General features: G+C 43.8%; 1 protein-coding gene across 1 annotated transcript in view; it reads right to left on the bottom strand.

Annotated features, from left to right (window-relative positions):
* Positions 1 to 990: 990 nt before the first annotated feature.
* Positions 991 to 18801, bottom strand: part of KCNN4 (potassium calcium-activated channel subfamily N member 4) — a 56257-nt gene continuing 38446 nt past the window's right edge. The window contains exons 3-8 of the mRNA XM_077260027.1: positions 11075 to 11487; positions 9204 to 9330; positions 8890 to 9000; positions 3279 to 3397; positions 2969 to 3038; positions 991 to 2879 (exon numbers count right to left, since the gene is read on the bottom strand). Of these exons, the coding sequence (XP_077116142.1) occupies positions 2733 to 2879; positions 2969 to 3038; positions 3279 to 3397; positions 8890 to 9000; positions 9204 to 9330; positions 11075 to 11487 (987 nt within the window). The 3' untranslated portion in view covers positions 991 to 2732. The remainder of the gene's footprint in view (positions 2880 to 2968; positions 3039 to 3278; positions 3398 to 8889; positions 9001 to 9203; positions 9331 to 11074; positions 11488 to 18801) is intronic.

Below are 18801 nucleotides of genomic sequence, written 5' to 3' on the forward strand. Positions count from 1 at the left end.
TTGTGCCCTGTTTAAGTTGACAGGGTGAAGGCCAAGGTCTTCTTGGAATTGATAGACGTATGGCCTCAGGCGTGGCTCATACTACGAAAACCCCAAGCTCCCTTCCTCTCATTGCCGGTTATAGGTTTTACTTGACCTTAATTCTGTCCGGAATCTACTTATCAGAGTAAAGTCAGAATAACAGTGTTAACCAGGTCAGGCAGAGTTTATAACTGGCCGTGGTAGACAGGAACTCAGGAGCTGAAATAGCCATCAGCCAATAGCAGGGAGCCAACACAAAACAGAAGTTAGCCAACAAACTCCAAGCCTGGCCGGCAGCACAAGTGACAGAGATTTACACAGAACCACAAAGTTGTTGCCCTCATGAAAAGTGCAGCGCCGTCCGGTGACAGAAGCAGAAACTGGGCAGGCGCCAGCACAGATGTCACAGGCTAAAGTAAAGTACCCTGAGCATGAATGTTTTCAGTTGTAATAGGTAATAGTGTAGTAAGCAATGGCATATCTCCCCAGGAGAGCAAAAAGATCAGGCATGTTAAAATTCAACATGTCCAATCCTTCTTTTCCCTAAATATCTGCCTTGGAGGAGAGTTTGGATACCTCCATTAACATTAGATGGTCTACAATTCCTGCAAACATAGTTAGCAAGGCCAAAAAAAGACATTTGTCCATCCAATTCAGCCTATATTCCATCAGAAAAAATCCCCAGCTCTGCGTCCTTCTAAAGAACATAATAACTGTAAGATACAATATTGTTGTGCTCCAGAATGACATCCAGGCCTCTCACTACCCTAACAGTAAAGAATCCTCTTCTATGTTGGTGGAAAAACGTTCTCTCCTCTATACGCAGAGAATACCCCCTTGTGACCATAGCTAAAATTAACCGGTTTGGCTTAAAAGTCATCTAATGAGTATGCTCACTTTAAGGATAGGCAAAACATTGTTATTCCTGGAAAATCCCTCAAAGGTAGACAAGACAATAAGATGACAAACAAGAGCTAAAATATTCTTTATTACTCTGTTGTTATTCTGCATAGTTTTTTTATGGGTTTGGTCAGAATCTGAAAGTTCTCTTAGTTACATCTATATATTATTTGAAAACATGACCCTGCCCTATTGTCAATAAACAGACAAACATCAAATATAGCTTTAACATTTCAGAAGAATTCTCCTTTTTAAATGGAACTTGGTCCCATTTTTCAGGCAGTTATAATCCTGTGAAATTTGTGAATTCTGAACTTTTTATCTACAAGCACTTAATTTCTTGGATCTGGACTTCCGATCCTAAAAGTTGTAGTGATTTGTAAAGCATCTCATTTACTATGTTAGCAAACCTCCTTCCAATATCAAGTTTACTTTAGAGTTCTCCACCTCTACTAACGTCTACAGATTAAGACTTAACTGTGGCTTCACAATGCCCCACCTTGCCAAGAACCCCACTTAAGCATCATTTTCTTTAGTAAGGCTCAACTATGGCTAAATGTTTTAAATCCAGACACCATCTTTTAAATAAAGGATTAAACTTAAGCCCACCATCTTTAAACAAGAGCCCATCTTGGCACCACCTTTTCCACTAAAGACCCGTTTCAACCTGTTTGTTCAAAGCTCAACCCAGGCTTCACCATTTCATCCAGGACTCCATCTCGGCAAGACTAATTCACACAAAGCTTAGCCCCGTGCTCCTTTTTTTTCAGCTAAACCTTGATTTCACCTTTTAAACCAAAGAGCCACTTTGCGATCATCTTTTTAACCAATGACCCACATTTGTTCTACCATTTTCACCAAGACTTATCTTTGGCTTCACCTTATCAACTATAACAAAGCCTTGGCTACACCTTTCCAATTTAGATCCCACCATGGCTTCAGTTTCTCAATCAAGAGGCTGCTTTTTGGATCAGCTTTTTAACCAAGGCTCACCCTTGACCTAACTTTTCAATCAATTCTTAACTTTGGCTCCAACATTTTTCGAGAAGATCTGATCTCAGTGCTTTTTTTTTTTAAACCAAGGATGCATCTTCCCAAAGCTTATCATTCACAGCTCAACCTTGGCTTTACCACTTTTCAGCCATGGCCCCATCCTGGCTATGTTAATTCACCCAAAGCTTAACCTTGGTTCTATATATTCAACAAAGTCTCAACCTTGGCTCCACTTTTTTTAATCAAGAAGCCCCCTTGGCATCACTTTTTTAACCAAGGACCCAATTAGGTTCTACCTTGGGTCCCTCTTTGGCTCCACCTTGTCAACCATAGCACAGCCTTGGCTACATCTTTCCAATTATAATCCCACCTTGGCTTCAGTTTTTGAACCAAGCTTTGTCTTTATCCCATCTTTTCACTTCATGTTGGCCAATAATCATATTTTGTACTCATCTACTGTAGATCTACAAAAATAATCTCTTATTTAAAAATGACATATACTCCTTTCAGAGATGGACATAAAACCTTATGATCCATGCTTCAAATGTGTAGTACAAGATGTCCATGAAGACCACCATTTGACCTTATCTCCTTTGAAGACCTCATCAGTAGTTCTGAAGATGAGTCAACTACAACAAAGTTTATTTAGTAGTAACCAATCCTCTCGAGGCTCCAAGCAGACAAATAGTGTTATTTTCCTCTTAACCCTTCGAACAATGAAGGCGGGGAGGTGGAAGACAATTATTCAATGGTAAACAAAACGAGAGAGATGTCCGAGAGTTTCAAGAGGACCTTCCAAATGTCTTGGCTTGTCCGTGTCAGTGTGTCAACTGGGGAGACTCTATGGCTGTCAATATTAAACGGCTGATCTCATCCAGTTTCTTATCTAGTTGGTCGATCCTCTTCTCCAGGTCTTGGTGTGAGGAGGTAAAGTTATAATCAAGGTCCGTCATGATCATCTGCATCTAGACAACATAGGACATTATTGAAGGACACCCATACATTTGGGCTTTAAGAACACCAAATAATGATTACCACCAATTCTTCCACTTACTTTGGAAATGTCGACCATGGCATTTACCTGATCCTTCAGATTTTTGTGCTTTATTCTTTTTCGACGGAATCTGTAAAAATAAATATGAATTTTTGAACCTCCAAACAAAAAAATCAAAGAACAATGACATATGTGAACCCAAGTAGAAAAAGGTAGCTACTCCTCCCTCTCTGATGCCACTATTGTCCTACTTGGTATCCCTTAATTTTGAACTTTTATTGAAAAAAACTTCTAAAATTGTATGGGTATAAGTTATGGAAAGACCTTGGATCCAAAGGGCAATAAATGGGGCTTGTGACGTTGGACTTACATATGAATGGCTCCTAATAGCTCCCGCTGGTGCATTTGGATCTTGGCCATGTCTCCCTGCTTCGTGTGCTTGTGGAGCAGCCAGGCCTCTCGCAATACATTGGCAGCTGCACATTTAATCTGAAAGAGAAAAGGGGGAGATTTATAAAAGTGTTTTCACCAGAAAACTGGTATAAAATGCTTTGAAAAGTTTTCAAACTTTTTCTGTAATGCGGAGTTGCCAAAATTTTCCTGCCAGTTTTATCAGTTTTTATCAGCTCTGCAAAAATTGGGGGAGTTAGGAAGGGGGTAGAAGAGAGCGTGGCTACGCCTGTTCGTCAAGTTCAACATAAGTGCAGGTGTTTCTTCAGTTTATGATTTTCCCCAAAACATATTTTCTCAATTGGATTTCATAAAAAAAATTGGCACCTTTGTCTATTACAGGCTCTTTGTTTCCCTGAACATTGCTGGCTGTAGAATAAGCTAACTGAGAACCAGTAAGTGAGCTTATTCTGTTTTAAAGGAAGAAGACTAGAACTCTAGCACCACCTATTGGAAGTAGCAAACCTAAAAGTCAATATCGACCCTTTAACGAGCCTTGCCACATAACTTAGGATAAAAGCCAAAACCATAATCTTAATGTGCAGACACTGTGTTTGTTGCCCTTTATCAGTGCAAAGTGTGAAATCTGGTTTGGCTGGATGAGAGGCGTCTGACTGGGATGCAAGGGGTAAGGTTTCTCCTTGCGGAAATTGACATGTCAAGACTGCCATGCCATGCTGAGGAGACTTAAAAGCATTTCAATGCTCCTCTGGGACATTAAATATGCAAATTACCTCTTCAGAGAGGAAGAGGAGTCGAACTCTAGCACCACCTAGTGGAAGTAGTAATCCTAAAAGTCAATACCGATTCTTTAACGAGCCTTGCCATATGACTTAGGATAAATTCATTCTAAGGAATGCAAAACGTTACCCCTTGGATCCTGGTCAGACACCTCTCACACAGTCAAACCAGATCTCATACTTTGCACTGACGAGGGGCAGTACCCCGAAACACAGTGTCTGCAAATTGAGATTATGGTTTGGCTTTTATCCTAAGCCATGTGGCAAGGGTCGATATTGGCTTTTAGGATTGCTACTTCAAATAGATGGCTCTAAAGTTCCTGTCCTCTTCCTCTCTGAAGAGACTATTTGTATATTTAATTTCGCAGAAGAGCATTGCAAGGCTTAAAAGTCTCCTCACCTTGGCATGCCAATCTTGACATGTCACTAGCCACAAAAAGAAATGTTATCCCATGGATCCTGATTTAAATTTTGAAAGGCTTATCTGTGTTTTCTGAGCTCTCCTCATTTAAATCTATGACCACATCAAAGTTCTGCCCAACATTGATGTGGTCATAAATAGACACAGGGGAGTTCAGACAAGAGTTAAACGTTCCCTCTTAGAAAGAGTTTACCAATGAATACTCCGTTAACTCGTTCTGCAGTCAGGAATAAAACTGTAATGCCAAACAGTAATACATTTGGAATGAAACCCAATTCCAAAAATTATCCAATTCCAAAAATTATTTATAACCCTAAATAAATGCATTTAAGTAAATAAAAAGTAATGAAGAACAGGAAGCGAACTTTCCAACAGGCACCAATTAGGAACAAACTTCCCGCTTTACTATAAAAAAGCTTTCCTTTTTTGTTGGAAATGAGTCAATCCGGCCATTTCAGGAGAATAGTGTTTAATGTTCACTATGGCTTTTCAAAAGATGGGTTCCCAAGAGGTCAAATCTGGAAGACGGGCCACCGGCCGATGCGTATTAATGCCCCCGATTGTCTCCATTGTGGATCTGCCATAACATGATTCATAAATGTCTCTCTTCCTGTATGGAAATCTTAATTGTTTCCTGTGTGGAAGCTGAAGTCTTCTGACCCAGCTATAATAAGAATCCACAGGTCGCGCCCTTTGGGGCCTCCCGGTATTGTGCGGCTACCAAGGGCACCTTTTGGGATGCTGAGAAAGATGGAGAAAAAGCCTCTGTTGCCCGTAATAGAAGTAGAAAGGCAAGGTCGTTATCAGAAGGTCGCAGGACATTTGGTCCCTCCGGTGGTGTGACTGAAGTTTCCTTAACTATTGTACAACTTTAGAACGCACTATGTGGCGGGTAGTGTGCCAGCACAACACAACCGGCAGGGTCATGTTACTGAATGGGTGAGGTACTGCGGGAGGTAACCAGAAGATGCCTGTGGTATAAACGTATAGATGTAAGAGTAGTAAGCCAAAGGGATGCTGTACGGTACTATACACCTGACACTACTGGGCTCTCCAGTATTTATCTGGGCATTACTGGCCGAGATACTATATGGTACTCTTAATGTTGCGCTATTGCTATGGACATTGTATAGCTGGGGTGCTATATGTTGTCGATGCACACTGGCAGTATTGATTTGGGCACTGTATGATACTATTGATCTGGACACTATAGCATTATTCATTAGGATACTGTATGATACTATTGATCTAGACACTATCACTATTGATCTGGACACTGTATGGCATCATTCGTCTTGAAGCTGTGGCGTTATGGATCCGGACACTGTATGGCGCTATCGAATCGGACACTGTGTGGCGCTCTCGATCTGGACACTGTATGGCACTATTGATCCGGACACTATGGCGCTATCGATCCAGACACTGTATGGCGCTATCGAACCGGACAGTGTGTGGCGCTATCGATCCGGACACTATGGCGCTATCGATCTGGACACTGTAGGGCGCTATCGAACCGGACACTGTGTGGCGCTATCGATCTGGACACTGTGTGACGCTATCAATCTGGACACTGTATGGCGCTATTGATCTGGACACTATGGCGCCATCGATCTGGACACTGGCGCTCCTGAGACAGACACTGGGGCTATTGATTCGGACACTGTATGGCGCTATCGATCCGGACACTGTGTGACGCTATCAATCCGGACACTGTATGTCGCTACTGATCTGGACACTATGGCGGTATCGATCCGGACACTGTATGGCGCTCTTGAGCCAGACACTGGGGCTATCGATCTGGACACTGTATGGCGCTATCGATCCGGACACTGTGTAGAGCTGTCGGTCTGGACACTGCGTGGCGCTATCAATCCAGACACTGTATAGCACTATTGATCTGGACACTATAGCGCTATTGATCCGGACACTGAGTGGTGCTATTGGTCCCGACACTGTATGGCACTATCAAACCGGACACTATGGAATAATTGATCTAGGCCCTATATGGCATTGATCTGGATGCTATATTATGCTCTTAGTCTTGGTACTGTATGGCGCTATTGAGCCGGACTCTGCATGGCGCCATCGATCATGACACTGAATGGCGCTATTAATCTGGACGCTATGGCACGATTGATCTAGACTCTCTGATGCCTGTGATCTGGACCCTATGTGGCACTTGATCTGGATGCTATATTATGCTCTTAATCTGGGAACTGTATGGCGCTATTGATCTGGCAATATTATCATGCACATGTGTGGTGGCTTTATTTAGGAATTACATGTTACTTCTCATCTCTCTGTGTTGCTCCAGGCACAGTATGGTACAGTTAATATAGACATTGTATAACCCTATTGCACTGCACCCTGTCCCTTTAGACATCAGTATTATCTTCCCACTATTTACCAGCACAATTTGGAGGTTATCCTTTCTGGGAAAAATGGTCAGGGCAGTTATTGTTACGTTTTTGCCCCATCACATGATTCTTGATCTCATGAGGCACCACTGGGAGTTTCTTCACATTGATGGCTTCATACATGTGATGTGTAACAGTGGCGGCATCACAGCATACTGCCACTAAGTGCAGAACTCGATTCCCAGGGTGCAGCGCAGGTAGCACGCGGTCAGGAACCTGCTGGCAGATGAGATCACTATTGTATTCGGTAAGGTCATTTCTCAGGCTGACGGCTCCTGCTGGTCCCAGAGCCGGATCTGTATTGTTTGCTGAGCCCACCGGTGTGTTGTGCCAACGGTTGCTATGATGGAGGACAACACGTCCAAGGCAGAAGAATTTAGGCGTAAGGGTGCATTAAGGGTTAATCTATGCTGATTGCCATCTGTCGGAAGGTTTCCCTTCACTGTCAGCAAGCAGATGTTTTCCCTGTCATTTGGGGATATATACAACGTTTTAACCACTTTTTATTGCAAAATGACCCCCAAAAACTCAATTCAGCATTTAATTTTTTTTTTTAACACCATTTACCATATTGGTTTATTAAGTTTATATTTTCATAGATCGGACTTTAACTAATTTTTTATTTTTTTTTTTTAAGTATTTTTTTTCTCTAATTATATTGGTTGCTGATTTTTTTTTTTTTTTTGTTTGGTACCAAATTCTTCAAAATAGCGCACACTGGTTCATGCATTTTGCACAAAACCAAGCAAACTGCATTTTTTTAGTTATTTCTTTTACCTGTTTAAGCTACTTTCACATTAGCGTCGTGCACTGCACGTCGCAATGCAATGTGGCAGCGCACCGACGCATACTGTGCAAGTGCCGCACAACGGGGGCAGCGGGTGCTGTTTTTCAGTGCATCCGCTGCCCCATTGTGAGGTGCGGGGAGGCGGGGGCGGAGTTCCGGCCGTGCATGTGCGGTTGGAAATGCTGCAGACTACGCACCAAAAAACGTTACAAGCAACGTTTTTTGGTGGCGACGGTCCGACGCAACACAACTCAACCGTCGCACTGCGTCACTAATAAAAGTCTATGGAGAAAAAACACATCCTGCAAGCAATTTTGCAGGATGCATTTTTTCTGCAAAACGACGCATAGCGACGTGCAGTGCACGACGCTAGTGTGAAAGAGGCCTTGGATGACATTTTTGACAGCCCGAAGCCACTTACATGATCCATTAAAATTGGATTAAGAATACGCGCAAAACTTTCCAATATGCAAATAAATCACTTTGTAAGGAATTGGAAAACGTTCGGGTAAAAAATGTTGCGACTTATTAAAATAGTTAAAAATAACAAATCGTCTGCAAGCTTGTGAATTTCCAAAAACATAATGGCAAACAGCAGGAAAAAATAGCTAAAGTAAAAAAAACTTAAAAAAAAGGTGCAATTTAGAAAAAAAAATAGTGTCACAAAATAAAAAAGAATCTTGAAACAGAAAAAAATGAAAATACAAGCACATGGGCTATAATAAATTGGGCTTCAAATGTTTATTTTTTTCGTTTCTTTATTTTTAAATTGGCGTAAAAAGGTGATTCCATTTTTTATTATCTTAATATTTAATTAAAAAAGCTTATTTTATTAACTATTACTTTCTATCTTATTTTTAAACCGACCATCGCTTGATCATTAGCACCCCGCAATCACAATACCATGAAGACGAATTGCAACAATTTAAAAGCTGCTGTCAGAGATTGACAGCAGCATCTAAATAGTTAACAGCAGCAATCTGCGCCAGCTCTGGTTGCTGCTGTTAGAGACGGACCATTTAATGCAATTGTCACCCACAGTGTATGAAAATGGAAGACAATGTGAAGTGAACGTGCAAGTTTTATTTGATACACCCAAGAAAAAAAAAAAGCCGTTTCTATAAAAAAATATCTATACACTAATTATTCTGCAATGCAACACTTACCTGTTTCATATAACGTATATCCATCATGAAGTTGTGGACGTGCTTCTCTGCCTTTGTAAATTCCAGTTTCTGAGCAGCTACAGCAACGATTAAAGCCGTACATCCGACCCCCTGAAAAAGACACACGAGGTGAAACCCCCCTACAAAGTCAGTGTCACATAATGAACATGGAGCCATGAAGAGTTGTGTCATGAGGATATGGGATAATATAAAAAATAGTTTCATCTAGCAAATAGGAAAAAATGTTCATGATATGGCTTCTATCATGTCCTAGCTTTTGCCTGTCCTTCGAGAACCCGAGTGTTTTGTCTTACCATAACTCCAGTGAAAAGGCACACCATCTTCCCACACACCGTTACAGGCACCAAATCTCCATAGCCAATGGTTAGAAAGGTGATAGGAATCAACCACATAGCACTGGTCAGATCAGCTGTTGTATCTCTGTGAAAACAAATATATAACGGCTATAATACTGCCCCCTATGTACAAGAATATAACTACTATAATACTGCGCCTATGTACAAGAATATAACTACTATAATACTGCTCCTATGTACAATAATATAACTACTATAATACTGCCCCCTATGTGCAAGAATATAACTACTATAATACTCCCCCTATGTACAAGAATATAACTACTATAATACTGCTCCTATGTACAATAATATAACTACTATAATACTCCCCCTATGTACAAGAATATAACTACTGTAATACTGCTCCTATGTACAATAATATAACTACTATAATACTGCGCCTATGTACAAGAATATAACTACTATAATACTTCTCCTATGTACAAGAATATAACTACTATAATACTGCCCCTATGTACAAGAATATAACTACTATGATGCTGCCTCTTTGTACAAGAATATAGCTACTATAATACTGCCCCTATGTACAAGAATATGACTACTGTAATACTGCTCCAATGTACAAGAATATAACTACTATAATACTGCCCCTATGTACAAGAATATAACTACTAAAAAACTGCCCCTATGTACAAGAACATAACTACTATAATACTGCCCCTATGTACAAGACTATAATTACTATAATACTGCCCTTATGTACAAGAATATAATTACTATAATACTGCCCCTACATACAAGAATTTAACTACTATAATACTACTCCCTATGTACAAGAATATGACTACTATAATACTGCTCCTATGTACAAGAATATAACTACTATAATAATGCCCCCTACGTACAAGAATATAACTACTATAACACTGCTCCTATGTACAAGAATATAACTACTATAATACTGCTTCCATGTACAAGAATATAACTACTATAATACTGCTCTTTTAAGGTAGCTTCACACTAAGCGACGCTGCAGCGATACAGACAACGATCCCGATCGCTGCAGCGTCGCTGTGTGGTCGCTGGAGAGCTGTCACATAGACAGCTCTCCAGCGACCAACGATGCCGAGGTCCCCGGGTAACCAGGGTAAACATCGGGTTGCTAAGCGCAGGGCCGCGCTTAGTAACCCGATGTTTACCCTGGTTACCAGTGTAAAATGTAAAAAAACAAACAGTACATACTCACCTTCGCGTCCCCCGGCGTCCGCTTCCCTGCACTGACTGAGCGCCGGCCCTAACAGCAGAGCGGTGACGTCACCGCTGTGCTGTACTTTTACTTTACGGCCGGCACTCAGTCAGTGCAGGAAGCGGACGGCGAGGGACGTGTGACAGACATCAGAAGGTGAGTATGTACTGTTTGTTTTTTTTACTTTTACGATGGTAACCAGGGTAAACATCGGGTTACTAAGCGCGGCCCTGCGCTTAGTAACCCGATATTTACCCTGGTTACCAGTGTAAAACATTGCTGGCATCGTTGCTTTTGCTGTGAAACACGACGATACACGCCGGTCTGACGACCAAATAAAGTTCTGAACTTTAACCAACGACCAGCGATATCACAGCAGGATCCTGATCGCTGCTGCCTGTCAAACTCAGCGATATCGCTAGCCAGGACGCTGCAACGTCACGGATCGCTAGCGATATCGTTTAGTGTGAAGGTACCTTTAGATTTACCTCTATCACACCTGAACACATATTTAGGTGGCATGGTAATCTATTAGCAGATAATTAGTGTATTTCCCCCTAGAGAACTTGCACCAAACCTTTATTTGCCCCCAATGAGGAATCATTAGTTGCCCTCTTACCTCTCACACACGGACAGGACCCAAGAAGACACAATCCAGAGACTGACGGTCAGGATGAGCAGGACCCGACCTGGGCAGGTGTTCATCAGGATCTTTATAACAAACTGGTACTGAAATTTGATCTTGTTTAGGGCCCCGATGCTCCGATAAGAGGCGTCCACCAGCACCTTACTATGAAGCAGCACCGTCCTGGGCAACAGGTAAACACGAAGGAACATCAGGATGGACAGGAATATTTCGGCTTGTGAGAGGAAGACCAGTTTCTCCGAGTCGGGTACCTTGTTTTCTTCACACCGTCGCTCGAAGGGAAACGGGTGGATGGCACATACTAGAATTTCTAGAAAAATCCATGCCGACTTCCTAGTATTCACAGCAATGCGCCAATGCACTAAAGAATTATCTGTCATGAAGAGCTGAAAAGACATAAAATATGGATTTAGTTCTTGTATAACGAGGCCTCATTAATCTAGGCACCCTACTTATTAGAAGCAAAGATGTATGTAACATGGAAGCAGCTGCTTCAATCGTTAGATCTTATCTTCAGCAGCCACCACTAGGGGGAGCTCACTGCATACAGTTTTCTTATTCAGTTCAATGTATGATCTGTATATCTTGCACTCCCCCTAGTGGTGGTTGTAGGTAGGAAGAACTTTATATTTTACTGCAATATTTATGCTGACGATTTGGAGCTCTGTATGAGAAAATAAAGGTCTGATCACTCTTGTATTCATAAGCATACATATATACACTATAAGATTAAATTTATACATTGGAATAATACTGATTATCTTGGAACAATGGCATCTAGGGTGGGATATATTAGGAAACACGTCAAGAGCTACTAAGGTTCTTCACGATGATGTGTTGGAAGGGTTGTGGGATGTTCCCTGGATGTGGCAGGTCTTGTGGGGTGTTGTTGATGTACGGCTTATTTATTGGGGTGCTCCCTGTATATGGCAGGTCTTGTGGGGCATTTTTGGTAGACAGCATGTTTACTGGGATGCTTCCAGGATATGGCAGGTGTTGTGAGTTCTTCCAGTACACGTCAAGTCTTGTGGGATATTCCCGGTATACGACAGGCCTTGTAGAGTGTTCCTCATATACAGCAGGTCTTGTGGGATGTTCCTGGTATACAACAGGGTTTGTAGAGTGTTCCTTGTATACAACAGGTCTTGTGGGGTGTTCCTTGTATATGGCAGGTCTTGTGGGGTATTTCTGGTATACAGCAGGTCTTGTGGGGTTTTCCCAGTATACGGCAGGCTTTGTGGGGTGTTCCCAGGACACAGCAGGTCTTGTGGGATGTTCCCGGCATACGGCAGTTCTTCTGGAGTGTTCCCAGTATACAGCAGGTCTTGTGGGGTGTTCCTGGTATACGGCAGGTTTTGTGGGATGTTCCCTGTATATTTCAGGTCTTGTGGGACTTTCCCGGTATACGGCAGGTCTTGTGGGATGTTCCCGATATACGGCAGGTCTTGTGGGGTGTCCCCAGTATACAGCAGGCCTTGTGGGGTGTTCCCGTACATGGCAGGCCTTGTAGGGGGTTCCTGGTTTACGACAGGTCTTAGGAAGTGTTCCTGGTATACGAGTGGTCTTGTGTGGTGTATTTGATACACTTCAGGTCTTGTGGGATGACCTTGGTACATGACAGTGTTTGTGGGGTGTTACAGGCATATGGCTGATCTTATGGGGGTGTTCCTGGTTTGCATTGGGTCCTGTGGGGTGTTACCGGCATATGGCTGGTCTTGTGTGGTGTCCTTGGTACACTGCAGGTCTTGTGGGATGCTCACTATGGCAGATCTTGTGGCGTGACTTCCGTACATGGCAGTACTTGTGGGGTGTTACCGCCATATGGCTGATCTTGTGGGGTATTACTAGTTTACAGCAGGTCTTGTGGGATGTCCTTGGTGTATGGCAGATCTTATGGGGTGTTCCCTCTCTGAACAAAGCAGATATGGCTGAGTCCTATCATGAACACACAGACGATAGGGTGCGGTCAACGTATCTTCTCAGTAGCCAGTAAATACATGGAGCAGGCACCACCCAACTTCTTACATTGTGCCAACAAACCCGGCATGGGGTAACTAGACCATGGAGGGCATGACACACCTAGAATAATAGTTCTTCTGCCAAAATATCCATCTTTACATAAAAAGGCAGAAATGACCACAAAGCGACAGAAACCTGAGTCACCGGGATGGGCGCATTGCAGGAAAACCATTAATGCCTTACACATGGCTCACTGCACCATAAATGTCTAGTATTTCTGGATCAAAAAAGGAAAAGAATCTGGAATGTGTTTATATAGGATTTATGGAATAATGTCTGACAACTGTAGTCCAACAATTAGGGGTACTGAGGTTGTGTCTGCCACTGTGTGTGCCATGCGGGCCCTGTGCTAATTCTGCGTTTTCTATTTTATCTATGTAGTTTAAATGGTAAAATAATGTTCCCAAACTTCTCCCAGAAAGCTGGAAGCTACTATTGTCCGCAATGTTTTATGCTGAAGCATTAAGATTTCCCATAACTTTAACTAATAATCTGACCCCTGATAACAGCCCATAGTATTATCCTCCTCCACCATCTGTACAGGGGGCACAATGTTATATACTGGAGGATGAGGGGCTGGATGTTATAAATCGGGGATTGAGGGGGGCCGACTGTTATACACTGGGGACGAGGGGGCTAGATGTTATATACCAAGGGGGAGGGGGCTGGATGTTATACTCTGGGGTGTGAGGGGGCTGAATGTTATACATTGGGGGTGAGGGTGCTGTATTTCATACACTGGAGGGTGAGGGGGCTGAATGTTATACACTGGGGGTGAGGGGCCTTATGTTATACACTGGGGGGTGAGGGGCCGGATGTTATACACCCTGGGTTGAGGGGGGGCTGGATGTTATACTCTGGGGGTTATGGGGCTGGATGTTATACACTGGTGGGCAAGGGGCCAGATGTTATACACCGGGGGGTGAAGGGGCAGGATTTTATACACTGGTGGGTGAGGGGGCTGGATGTTTTACACTGGGGGTTAGGGGGCTAGATGTTTTACACTGGGGGTTAGGAAGCTGGATGTTTTACACTGGAGGGCAAGGGGCCAGATGTTATACACTGGTGGTTAGGGGGCTGAAGGTTATATATTGGGGGGTGAGGGGGCTGTATGTTATACATTGTCAGGCGAGAGGGCTGATTGTTATACACTGGGGGTTAAGGGGCCGGATGTTATTCACCGGGGGGTGAGGGGGCTGGTTGTTGTACACCAGGGGGTGAGGGGGATGGATGTTATACACTGGGAGGGTGATGGGGCTGAATGTTATACACTGGGGGGCGAGGGGCCGGATGTTATACACTAGGGGTGAGGGGCTGGATGTTATATACCGGAGGGTGAAGGGGCAGCATTTTATACACCAGTGGGTGAGCGGTATGGATGTTATACACGGGGGGTTAGGGGGCTGGATGTTTTACACTGGGGGAGGGGCCATATGTTATACACTGGTGGTTAGGGGGCTGAATGTTATATATTGGGGGGTGAGGGGGCTGTATGTTATACATTGTCAGGCGAGGGGGCTGATTGTTATACACTGGGGGTTAAGGGGCCGGATGTTATTCACCGGGGGGTGAGGGGGCTGGTTGTTGTACACCAGGGGGTGAGGGGGATGGATGTTATACACTGGGAGGGTGATGGGGCTGAATGTTATACACTGGGGGGCGAGGGGCCGGATGTTATACACTAGGGGTGAGGGGCTGGATGTTATATACCGGAGGGTGAAGGGGCAGCATTTTATACACCAGTGGGTGAGCGGTATGGATGTTATACACGGGGGGTTAGGGGGCTGGATGTTTTACACTGGGGGAGGGGCCGGATGTTATACACTAGGGGTGAGGGGCTGGATGTTATATACCGGAGGGTGAAGGGGCAGCATTTTATACACCAGTGGGTGAGCGGTATGGATGTTATACACGGGGGGTTAGGGGGCTGGATGTTTTACACTGGGGGAGGGGCCATATGTTATACACTGGTGGTTAGGGGGCTGAATGTTATTCATTGGGGGTGAGGGTGCTGTAGGTTATACACTGGCGGGTGAGGGGGCTGAATGTTATACACTGGGGGCAAGGGTGCTGGATGTTATACACTGGGGGCGAGGGTGCTGGATGTTATCCACTGGGGGTTAGGGGGCAGGATGTTATACACTGGGGGTTAGGGGGCAGGATGTTATACACTGGGGGGTGAGGGGCCGGCTGTTATACACTGGGGGGTGAGGGGCTGGATGTTGTACACTAGGGGGTGAGGGGCCAGATGTTATACATCGGGGGTGAGGGGGATGGATGTTATACACCAGGGGATGAAGGGGCTGGATGTGATGTACTGGGGGGTCGAGGGTGCTGGATGTTATACACTGAGGGGGAGGGTGCTGGAATTTATACACCGAGGGGGAGGGGGCTGGATGTTATACACTGGAGGTTAAGGGGCAGGATGTTATACACTGGGGGCGAGGGTGCTGGATGTTATGCACTGGGGGTGAGGGGCCGGATGTTATACACTGGGGGGTGAGGGTGCTGGATGTGATATACTGGGAGGGGGCGAGGGTGCTGGATGTTATACACTGAGGGGGGGAGCCGAATATTATTCATCCAAGGTGATGCAAATTAAAAAGAAAACATAATTTAATGATTTAAGCCGTGTCCAATGCTTCTCTCCATATACAGTATCTCCTCCATCGGTCATCTTTCCCAGTTGCTCAGCGTGCACCAGATGATGCTGGATCTGCTCTATTTTCTATGATGGTTGTTAACCATGACCGATATAACATAGGAATGGCTGCTTAGGATATTAATAGACCATTTTCCCTGTCTCCCTCTTCAGTCTTCACAGACGTGCACTTTCCATTCACCCACTAATAACGACACGTTATATTCTTAAACAGCCGCAGACCGTGATGTGATCCGGCGCTCTGCTAATTGCAGCCTCCCTTTCTAGCGGCGAGGACTTGGCAGCGCGGGGAGCGGCCACACCTGCTAAGCACACAGTCATCCGAGTTAATGGCTCACTCACATCCGCCTCTATAATGACTGCACAGACTGCTAGAAGTGGTCGGATTAATTACACGTGCCTGCAGTGGAAGGGATGTTTATGTGTAAAGATTGCAAACTGAAGAAGACTCTTCACCAGTCAAAATTGGCCAGTTCTTGCTCTTATGTTATACCTGCCATGTTACACTTCGGCCCTGGTGCGTTAGATGTTCTTGTGCTCCACGTCAGGCTTTGCAAGTAGCCCGGCGTACTCCCATCTGTTGTATTTCCTAGGCCTAAATAAGGCCTCCCGAGTCACACATCTGGGTCTTGGTATTAAGACTTGATTGTAACTCTTAGTTGTCTGTGCAGAGCTCCAGTCTCCTGGCTGTCTGTGGTTTCCAGTGCATGAATTACTTGGCTGCGGTTTCCAGTAACCATTCTGCCTGTCAGTGGTCTTCAGGACTTCCCTTGTCTCTGGTTTCCATTAATCTTACTACCTGTCAGTGGTCTTCAGGACTTCATTTGGTTGTCTGCAGTTTCCAGTAACCTTGCTATCTGTCAGTGGTCTTCAGTGTTTCAACCTGTTGTCTGCACTTTTCAGTAACTCTGCTACCTGTCAGTGGTCTTCAGGGTTTCACCTGGTTGTCTGCAGTTTCCAGTAACTTTGCTACCTGTCAGTGGTCTTCAGGAATTTAATTTTTTCTGTAGTTTCCATTAAACCTGCAACCTGTCAAGTGTTCTTCAGGACTTCACCTGTTTGTCTGCGATTTCCAGTAATCTTGCTACATGTCAGTAGTCTTCAGCACTACACTTATCTGTGGTTTCCACTAACCCTGCTACCTGTCAGTGTTCTTCAGAACTTCACCTGTTTGTCTGCGGTTTCCAGTAATCTTGTTACCTTTCAGTGTTCTTCAGTACTACACATATCTGTGGTTTCCAGTAACCCTGCTACCTGTCAGTGGTCTTCAGGACTTTACCTGTTTGTCTGTGGCTTCCAGTAACCCTGGTACCTGTCTGTGGTCTTCAGCTGTTTGTCTATGGCCTCCAGAAACGTTGTTACCTGTCAGTGATCTCCAGGACCCTTTTAAGACTTTCAGTTTGCCTCTATGTGTCCGTCTGTGGCTTCCAAGACATCCCCTGTCCACTTGGGATCTCCAGGACACCTTTAAGACTTTTAATTTGCCTCCAGTAACTCTGTTTTATCCCTCTTGCAACACCCACCTACTGCACCGACGCCTGTGGGCCATTTGCCTACCCGGACCTTAGGCTTAGAGAATCCACCTCACCTCTCATCTTTGTGTAACATGCTGCTCCACTGAGCAATTTGTTTCTTGGTTGTTTTTTTTAAATCCACCTTATGAGTCTATTTATTTAGTATTCATTTTACAAGGAGGCGTGGCTCATTGAGATCTTACACAGAGCAGCCAAAAGACACGCCCCAGAGAAATCTGTGAGACCCGCCCCAGAGGATCTTTTGAGACATGCGATGTTGTAAGACCATAAAAATTTGCCCTTAATATAATGGCCCATCTCTCTGGAACCATAAGGAGGATTAAAGAAAAATCAACGGTATACTCTGGGGAGCTGCAGGAATAAAGTTAAAGCAAAAACTCCTCTTAAGTGTATGGATTACAAAAGCTATAAAATACAGTGTAATATCGTATATCATCCCTTTGTTTTGCAGTATAAGTTTATATAGAATATGAAAGAATTCTCCAAATACTTAAAATCAGCTTTGGATGTAATTGTATGCTGAATTTGAGAATGTACTTAATATTTTATGTAGTTTTATCCAGTGAAATGTGAAAAATGGGACTGTGCTATAACAAGAACTAAAATTTAAACACCAGCAAACCGATTCTTCCCATTTCTGTATTGAAAGCTCTGGAGGTCAAGAGGTAATTTTGGGGGGAGCAATGATGGTATACAATTTCCTAATATGAGTGTGGATATTAGGTGATTAAAGAAATTAAAATGCCATATGGTCATTTTCTGCTACTGCAGACAAGGTAGAGGGCAAAGGCTCCTTCTGCAGCAAATTGTCTTATAGCCCTTTTTTCAAAAATAACATATATAAAAATAATTATATATAGATATTGTCATGATCCAGTCCGGGATTTGTTTCTGATTACTCTCTCCCCAGGATGGTCATGCGGGGGTTAATCTTCCCTGCCTTGTTTTGGTATCTATCTGGCTATTTAAGTGTGCTGTTACCTGCAAGCAGTGTCAGTTATAGTTTGTCTCTGGCTTGAGTAGCTGACCTCATTATACCCTAGTTTGTCCTCTGCCCTTTTACCTAGGTCCCATTCCTGCTTTCCCCTGTGACTTCGTTCATCGTAGTACTCGTTCTCTGTGTTGTGACCTCTTGGTATTTGACTCGGCTTGTCCCCTGACTTGTTTGATTGTCTTCCGCCTTTGGCTTTCCTGCTCCCGACCAGTTCTGACTTCTTTGGCTTGTTTTTGACCATGTGTATTCCTGTGACCTCTGGTACTTTGTTCCCGCTCTGTTGCTGACCCGGCTTTTCTGACTACTCTTCTGCCACCTAGTGGTTTCTGCCTGCTGCTCTGTGGTTTCTCTGTGAGTGTACCTGTTTGGCTTCACCACAACCCCTAGTGGAGGTTGTGTGCTACTGCCTGCAGCAGGCATTACAGATATATAAAAGAAAAAATAGACATATTGTATATCTTTGCATCTGTTAAAAATCTGATGCATGAAA

The sequence above is a fragment of the Ranitomeya variabilis genome, chromosome 4 (assembly GCF_051348905.1).
Source record: "Ranitomeya variabilis isolate aRanVar5 chromosome 4, aRanVar5.hap1, whole genome shotgun sequence".
NCBI classification, from domain to species: Eukaryota; Metazoa; Chordata; class Amphibia; order Anura; family Dendrobatidae; genus Ranitomeya; species Ranitomeya variabilis.